The 9,897-nt window shown below is 27.4% G+C and overlaps 1 protein-coding gene across 1 annotated transcript in view; it reads right to left on the bottom strand.

Moving 5' to 3' along the window:
• Window positions 1-8,031: 8,031 nt before the first annotated feature.
• sNPF-R (short neuropeptide F receptor) overlaps window positions 8,032-9,897 on the bottom strand; it is a 515,234-nt gene continuing 513,368 nt past the window's right edge. Inside the window, exon 6 of the mRNA XM_075354365.1 lies at window positions 8,032-8,178. Within this exon, the coding sequence (XP_075210480.1) occupies window positions 8,032-8,178 (147 nt within the window). The remainder of the gene's footprint in view (window positions 8,179-9,897) is intronic.

Raw genomic sequence — 9,897 nt, 5'->3', positions numbered from 1 at the left:
CTGATCTGTAGCAAAAACAAAAAATTGAAATCAAAATATCGATTTTCGATACGCAATACTTTTACTTATATAGCATTTCCATATAATAAAATCTAAAGGTGAAATAGTAAAGTCTTATAATCATAGGATTTAAATAGTAATTAAAAACAAATAATTATAAAAGTATCTCTATGATGTTATTGGTTTAAATGTAAACTGTAATATCAAAAATTATGTTTTTATAAGAAAAGTATGACTGGATACTAAATCATCGCATTATATACTGGTTACAGTTTAACTCAAACCAACATTTTGAGGTAGGTTTTAATCGATCAATTCTAACTAAATAAGTACTTTTATATAACACAAAATTAACCTGAAATATGATTTAAAATAAAAAATAACATATTTCGATTAAATTTTATTTAACCAACCGTACCGCCATTCCTAAAGGAAGGGAATTTTTTAATTAAAAACTGAAACTAATTAAATGTTTCTGTTTGCAGTTTAAATTAGCAGTTGTTGGATGTTATTTATTTTCTAAACTATAATACTTGTATATAAATATTTCATCTTTTCTTTATTCTATAATTATTATTTAACACATTTCTGTATTTATTAATAAAATAAATTTGAATAAAAATTCATATACTTAAATCATATAAACAAATTTTCATCGATTATATTTTAAAGCTTTATGATCAACATTCATTTTTAATTTAAACAAGGATATTAAATTCGTCCTTTCAGAAAGAGATTGTGACTCAGAAACGATAGAAATTTTACGCCTGCAAAGAAAAGGAAAGGCAAGGTTTAGACATTTTCATAAATACTTATTTTTAGTAGAATGAAATACATGTTGTTATTGCTGATTTAAAGGCAAAAAAGAAGAAAATCATAAATAGCTGAAGTGAAAAGTTGGCTTCTTTATGAAAGTAAAAAATGAAAAATTAAGAACTTAAGAATTAGTATTAATATTGGCTATTTTTCAGCATTAAGCTTTTGCAATATCTCATGTGATGAAGTCTATATACTACAAATAAAATTCTAAGAATGCAATGGTAAAAAGGAATTCTGTTATTTTGGTACTTTACGTTTCGTATTTTTACCTTTTGATCAAATTTTTGATGAAATGCTGTTTTATAAAAATTTATATAAAGTTAAACCTCCCAAAGAGTTTCAAAATTTACCTACCACGTTTTCCATGTTTAAGAGTTTACGATGTGAATTAAATATATATAACAAAAAAATAATTATTAAAATCATTAATATCTTAAATTAAAGTGATTAAGAGATTAACTAAAGTTTAAATTAAGTAACTGTATAATAAAGTTGTAATATTTTAATGATAATGGTCATACCCACAATGATATTTAGCATATTCCCGTTTTATTTTAAACTTTACTATTCTAACAAATTCAGAAGTAAGTTTGAATTGTAAACGGTTAGCAGGCGCAAAGTTTAAACATTATACTTTTATACTTCGATAAATATAAAACAAATGTTTATTATATAGTGCGCATGTGTCATATTCATTTTTAGCTAAAATACTCAAGCAACATTAATTTCCGTCACACTATAAGAAAAAACAATTTGCTTCATATTAATTAAATTTTGTTTTTCTAACTTTTTCCGTTCCGGGGTTGTAATGTGTTTTAAGAGGTGATGTTACAAAGATCGTAGCAAGTTTTAATTAAAACACTAATTTTTCCCTTCAGTTAGCATTACAGACATTTATATAAAGTATAAATGAAAAAGAAACTTCGTTGTAGTAAAAGTTTGTAGAAAAATCAGGCATTATTGTTGCGGTATCTCTAAGTAAATTAAATGTTTATAATAGTTACAAATAAATAAATATGTAAAATCATAGCAATTATTACTAAAAAAATTTATTTAATGAAAGTTTTCTTAACTAAAATCGTTCAGAAATATGAAAACCATTCCAAAATTGAACTTAATTCTTATTGTCAGATTTGACTTTTTTTTGTAATATCCTTTAAAAGGTTAAGTAAAATTTGTAAAAGAATAACCTTGCGTACTGTGCCTATTGTTCAACATTCTTGTGTCTCTTCTGATCATCATTTCGGTTTTCGGTAAAAGCACTTAATTACTCATCAATTTAACACTGCAGCTGATTTTCTTTCTGCCTTTTTTGAAGAAAGTTCTATGTTGCTGGCATATTTCTTGACAATTGTCATGTATTCCATATTTGGGCCAACAAACTACTTATTAAATTCCTTTTCCTTTCTACTGTTTAATATTGCACTCATCTGTCTTTCCTGGAAGGGCGGATTTCTTGGTTTACCTACCCCTGTTAGCTAGTTTTGCAAGGTTCTATTTTGGTGTCTCTTCTTTGAAATGTTTAGACTTCTGGCACAATCAGTGAAGCTGAAGTTTTCCTACTGTAGTTCCTGCTGTATAGTTGTGACATATCGGTTTAACTTCTCTCACAACCAGTCTTAGTTCCGTAGAACTCAAAGTTAATTCAAAGTAGTCTTCGAAGTTACGTTAACCTTGTGCAAACAGTCTTCTCCAATGTTTTAATCAGTAGTAAATTTTTCCTGCAAACGACAAAATTCGTCATGCACAATGATAAACACCCTACATTTGACGACCCTGCAGACAAAAAATCAATTATCAGAGTCAACGCAAGTAGTTTGTACACGGTAATCAGTACAACCTCATGATTTCTAGTGCGCCTAAATTATCAGAATTTAGATCTTTCCTTTGAAATGCCCGGAATATGAATCCAAACATATGGCTAAACCCATAACAAATAAAGTTAAAAAATTCCAGTGAAATGTTTTTTTGTATTACTGACTCCAAAATTCTCATAATTTTGTGATTCTAGTCTTTATACAGATGATTAAATAAACACGGAGTACAATAATCCATAGTTATGATGCATTCAATTCCAAGTTGGAGAAAACAGATTAAATAAAAAAAAAAGGTTACATTTTATTATATTCCACAATATAATATAACGATATGTACCCAATATTCCACATACGTTGTGGGATATTGGGTTCAATTTCCAACTACTTGTTCGAATATACATCTGCAAGAAACAAATTTCCATAGAAATGTACAATTCAACTTAAAAATATATAATAATTATCAGTGGAATTAACCTCCAAATATGAGTTGAGGTGGAGTAGCAATATTAAGGTCAACCAGAGTTACCAGCAAAGCGGTTACAAAAAATATAATCAGTTGGCGGTTGCAATCAGAATGAAGGGTCTGCTGCAGATTACTATCTGCAGCATGTACTTGCCGAATTTTAATTGGAAGTAGGATTTACATAAAGCATTGAACTACATTCCCCCACCCATACTGTTAATGGGTGATTTTAATGCACAGAATCCAATTTAGTGGTCAGAAAAAATTGACCCCTGGGGAAGAGTTGGAAAAACTCCTTTTAAATTCAGACTTTGCTAAATTAAATAATGGCTCAGTAACGTATTTTAATGCCAGAGAAGGATCGACGTTTCATACAGATATAACAATTATTAGATAGACATTAAAAATGCACTGATAGCACCGAATTACACTTTGAAGGTTATAGAAGGGAACTAGGAAATGATCATTTTTCCATGTAATTTCAACTGATTCTTTGAGTGAAAATATATCCCATCCCAAAAAAAAGTTTGATAAGGCAGATTAGATGAGCTTCAGTACTGATACGAAACTCCTTGAAACAACTGGAGTTATAAAATATGATATTGACGCTATAACCAATGCAGTACTTTACTCGGCATCAAAATATATTTGGAGAACATCGGGAAAAGACGCTACCCGTTCTGTGATGTAGTGATGAAATAAAAGAAGACATTAAAAGAAAAACAAAGCATACAACGCTTCCAAGAAACGCCCAACATGGAAAAATGTAATTACCTTTAAAAAATATAGGCCATATGCCAAAATACTTAAGACAAATTAAAAAAAAATCCATCCTGGCAACAATACGAGTCATTTATTAACAGAAATACGTCTGTAACAGACGTTTTGGAGAAAGTAAAGGCCATCTGTTGGCGTACAAACTTTACTTCCATAACCTGCTTTCAATCTGATGATGAACTAGTCTATTCTCCAAACTAAATTGCTGAATTACTTGTCAGTCAATTCGAAAAAGCTAGTAGAACGGATATGGCGTATTTTTAAAAAAACGCCAAAAAAATACGCCATAAAAATTTTGAACCAAAAAGGAATTTTTCGTTTAATGTACCTTTCAAAATAGATGAAATTTTGAAAGCTTTGGAGGTCGTGTCGCTTATGGTGTTTTATCTTACCTGATGTACATACTGTCTTGAAAACAGTATTGCGACAGGTTCCTCCTGCTTTGTATAAAACAAAAAAACGAAATATTACATACGGACGAATTCAAAGTTAAAGCGATCTTTTCTTAGAAAAATCTTTTATGACATAATTCCCAAAGGAACTTTTTGTGGAGGTAATAATTTTTTTGATAATGTGAAGATTATTTATTCTCTGATTATTTACCTCTTTCTGGCTTGTTTTGGAAGAAACAAAATTTGTATGTCATCAGTAAATATTTCTGCCTAAATGTATCGAAATCGACTGTTAATCGTCGATTTATGATTCATTGCAATGATCGGACTGGGTATGATGCGTCTTAGTAGTCCATTTCTCTCATTTAAATATTTAATAATCTGGAAAATAAGTGCCTTCAGGATAAGTACTGATAAAAAAATAAGTAATATTTTGTCTCCTTCTGAAACAATATGATGCAAACCTTTATCCATTTCACTGCTAAAACTACAGAGGACGTTATTTAATTGTGAACAAATTTCATAAATTTTTACTGTATTAGCCGGAATAAGTGTGAAATGTTTTACAATCTGTATTTTTTCCCTTGGGTAGAAATATTTTCTTATTTCTTCTTTCGCTATCCACTTAAAATTAATCTCTGAGAGAACCTTAACGATTCTCTTGAAGAAGAAAATGCATTCTTAAAAACGTTAAACAAATCAATTCTTGCTCGTTATTTGGATTAATTAAACTTTAATTCATTAAATTTATTTCATTTTAGTTAGGTTGAAATAGATTTATCTGATAAATTTTGGTGCGAATACATCAGTATCGTGGTACTCTTGACTAATTTCATTTGTCCTTCATTTCCTAACATAACCTAATCTTTCCCTTAACTTCATTTCAGGAATATCGTTTTGCCTGGCAGTCACTCTGGTTGATACGCCTTCTTCTTTGATGGGACAAACAGCTTCATTTATCTCGATCTCAGGATATTTTCTCCTGTCCTAGTTCTAGAAAGATCGGTAATATATTTCAGAAAAAATAAGGGTGCTAAACGCTTGAAGCAATTCCATGTACTTTCCCACCGAAATAGCGACTTCTATTTCTTAGTGTGGAAGGTAAATTCCATGGAAGAGTATTGAGGATAAGATGAACAAAAAAACAGAATACATGACAACAATATGTTTTTAGCCAACCATACACTTTGAGTTTACGTTTAAAATAACTGTTTTCTACGACTACTGATTTTAAAATAATGAAAAGAATATTTTAATATTTACTAAAGTCAACTTTCAGAAATAATCATCACATAACATTAATCGTACTTCCTTTTCAACCTAAGGTAATTCATTGACTAAGAAAAACCTAGGCCATTTACTCTACACGTAAAACAACAAAAAACATTTTCAGTAACGCTTTTTCTTCATACATAACCTCGACTTACTACTCTTACCAGGACCCCTCTAATAATTTTAACTGATGATCAGATTTCATTGCTATTCTTTTTTTATTACTCCATATTGAATAACAGTGCTATGCGTTTGATCCTTCAACTTTTTAAAATCATTTAAATTATTTTTACGAGTTGTTAACTGTTATATAAAAATAAAAAAAATAAATAAGTAAATAAAACTGAGCTTTTGTGGTTGATTAATATACTTGCATATCATAAAAAAGTTATTAAACAAAAATATTAAGATTAATTTAAATTAAAATATATCATTTTATTTGTTGAAAGTTTGAAAACACACACATTTTAATATTTGAAACAATGAGAGAATTTATTTTTTCCCTAATTTAATTTGTTACAAATGCATACACCATATAAAACGTATATTATTTTGTAATGCAACTCTATTTTGTTGACCAACGTTAAAGAAAGTTCAAATTCTGGTGTTGGTGAATAATAGTAAAGCTAACAATTTTCCCGAATGCTATAAACGTGAGGTGAAAAGTAATGACTTTTATAAATAAGTAACTATTTTGCGATTGCATGATTCATAACTGTAGTTGATAACGGTGTAAAGCCTACAATCATCCCTAATGCCATAAAATTATTTTTTAAATAATACTAAATTAATTGTATGTAACAAATTTAATACTACTGTGATGCGAATTAATAATCTGGAATAAAATATATAAATTAATCAAATAGTCTAAAATAAAAAATTTCGTGTATATAAATATTTCGTTTTGTATTTTGGATTATAAAAGTGATGCGTTGGTCACGTTTATTTTAAAGAAATGGCAAAAAAAAAAATAAAATGAAGTACCTCCTCGAAGTTAATTACCATCAATTATTAAAAGTTGGTAGACGGTAAATAGCTTTTCTGAAAAGCTTTATAAATCACAAGAAATAAGCTACATAATTAAAATGGAAAATATCTTTATAGTAATAACAAAAGTAAGAAAAAACTTAATAAGTTGAATAATTATACTATATAATCAGTAAATACGCTTAGAATTCACTTTTAAAAAATAAAAATCAATTTCATTGTATGCAAAAGTACAAACAAGTCTTCTGTAAAAGGATTAAAACAACGGTATATTATTTCGAAAACAACTCCATAAAAGGCAAATTCAAAAAAAAAAAATGAGATTACCTTTTCTCTGTGACGCAGTTCAAAATTGATAATTACTTTATTTATTTTTTTAAATGTTTCATCACTATCATTTTTATATTAAGTTTATAATAATACATAACAAATTTTGGTCTCGTAATCTTTTTAAGAAAACTGTTATTACACATTTTTTAAGGTATATTTTTTAAGTATTACATATACTGTTTTTATTTTATTTTTTACTCTTTTTATTACCATCTCCACCACAAATTCACGAACAGCAGAATGCCGATATATCTTGTTCCTTCAGGAATTACGTAAATAGAATAAGAAATAGAAAATTTTTTTTATAACGATTTAGATTTTAAAATTTTGCATTATTTGTTAGATTTCTTAAAACTGTAACACAAAATGAGAACACGGACACCAATGGGTATAAGTAAATTTGAAATTAAAACCTAATGCAAATAAAAAAAAATACATGTGCTAATATTATAATGCTATAACAAACAATAAATAATCTTATAAAACGGAACATTTTTTAAAACGATAAAGTTATTTAAAATATCACTGTCAATCACTTTACTTTTCCTATTGTGTTTTTGACAACACATATCTTACTCGTCAAACTGAATAGCCTGAAAAATAACAATTACATTTTACGTCACTCCACTTAAAACAGGTCTAACTAATGCAAATTTTATTTTAGATGTTTACTAAGATAAAAATTATATCTGATATCTTAGAAATGCCGATATCTACGATTTATTGATTTATTATATGATTAAAAATTGTGGAATATTAAATGTTCTGTTCAAAAAAGATTTAAAGAACATTCATTTTAGAGGAGTGATTAGACTTTTGAAGAAAAAAAAGGTAAAGCGGTAACATCTCATAATACAAAACTACATGTAGCTGTAACGTAAGCAGAACGGGAAGAGAAATATGCAGGATTGATAGGGTCGCGAGGTGAGGAAGAAGCACGACCTACAAACGCCAATTGATTTAATAACTGCTACGGTTATTTATGGTTCTAGGAGTGGAAGAAAAGAGCAATTCTAAAACTACAACTGTAATTATTTCATATCGATTTTAATTACTGTATTACAAGTTTATTATAACGTAAATCCAAAAATTATAGCAGAAGAGAACGAAAAAGTAGTTAAACAGTTTTTAAATCTTTTATAATAATGAAGTTTTATTTTTGCACTCACCCCTGCTAGACTCCTTGACCGGCATTTCTACGTACTCCGACCACATTTTCTTGTTCTTGGTTGATGCGAACCATTTCCTCGCCGGCAGTGTACGCAACCAGCACGACTTCGACCGAGTCGTTCGATTTATTAGCTTTCAGCCAGGTGGGATCCTTTAAATAGAGCAAAAATCTTACTACTGCATATTAATGAAATTTTTGAAAAAAAAAGATAATAATCAAGTAAGTTGATAAAGTACGTACTTTAAATTCTTATTCTTAACAAATTTTTAATCCACTTTATTCGTATATTTTCTAGAGTTACCTATAACGAAATCGACAAATTTAAAATAATTAAATAGTTATTTTGTAACTTCAGTTTATTACTGAGCAGAGCTGAAAAGATATATCAGTCGAAAACTTAGCAAAATAAGGTTTTTTAAAATTTACTAGCATTCCATGGATGCTCAACAAATAGCACTTGACTATTTCCCTAATCATTGTCAAAATCACAACCTTTTTCCTTCACTAGCTCCCGACCAACTCTAATACAATTAATTGTATGTGCTTTTTTTTTGTCCTGTAGATGTTTAATGAATGGAAGAGTGAGTACTGTTATTTTCACTGCATCTTGAGAAGAATGACCGATTTTACGACGTTAAATTCTCAATCAGAAAAATTAACTGTTTGAAGTGAAAGCTAGTTGGAGGACTAATTAGAGTTTAAGCAGCTGCCGATGTCAACTAACTAATTCATAAATTATCAATCATACTGGTTTTGAAAAAAATGATCAAAAATATAACTTCGAAGCGCTGAGTTTTGTATAGTTTATTTTATGTATTAGAGACTCATTTAGATTATCAGTCTGCCTTACATGAAAGTAGTGTGAAGTAACTTACGATTCTCATGAAATATACTTTATGAGGAAAAATCGAGTATATATTCATAGGATTATACATTTCTTGAGATTGATAATTAAGTTCCTGCCTAGAAACTTTGTCATTTGGTTTGACGTTATTCACCATTTGAAATTTCTAAGGCATCTGAAAACCTGGTTCTCAAAAAAAGCTGAAGCACAAAATAAGAAATTTCAAACAAAATTCTTTCTTTGGTAATCACTCAGGATAGGAAACTTCGACTCATCTCACAGTTACATCATTTCTAGGACGCTCTTTGCTTTTATCTTTAAAAATGAAGTCTTCTTTTATAAAATTACCACTTAATAATCATTAAATACATTTTGAATTTATTAAGAGACGATCAATGAATTATGATATTGGGTTTTACTTCATAACGACTAGACGCACAGATAAATGTCTCCCTAAGGGATTTATTTTTTCATTCGACTCAGTGAATCTCCCAAAAATGGCGAATAAATTACTTGGTTGTATTGAAGTGGTCTGAATATTGATTGGAATCCTATCTGTAAACTGTTGCGGATATTTATTATAAATAATAATAATAATAATAATAATAATAATAATAATAATAATAATAATAATAATAATAATAATAATAATAATAATAATAATAATAATAATAATAATAATAATAATAATAATAATAATAATAATAATAATAATAATAATAATAATAATAATAATAATAATAATAATAATAATAATAATAATAATAATAATAATAATAATAATAATAATAATAATAATAATAATAATAATAATAATAATAATAATAATAATAATAATAATAATAATAATAATAATAATAATAATAATAATAATAATAATAATAATAATAATAATAATAATAATAATAATAATAATAATAATAATAATAATAATAATAATAATAATAATAATAATAATAATAATAATAATAATAATAATAATAATAATAATAATAATAATAATAATAATAATAATAATAATAATA

Source organism: Lycorma delicatula, chromosome 1 (genome assembly GCF_047948215.1).
Source record: "Lycorma delicatula isolate Av1 chromosome 1, ASM4794821v1, whole genome shotgun sequence".
Taxonomy (NCBI): Eukaryota; Metazoa; Arthropoda; class Insecta; order Hemiptera; family Fulgoridae; genus Lycorma; species Lycorma delicatula.
Note: the sequence above shows the minus strand (reverse complement) of the source record. Positions and strands in the feature narration are given on the sequence as shown.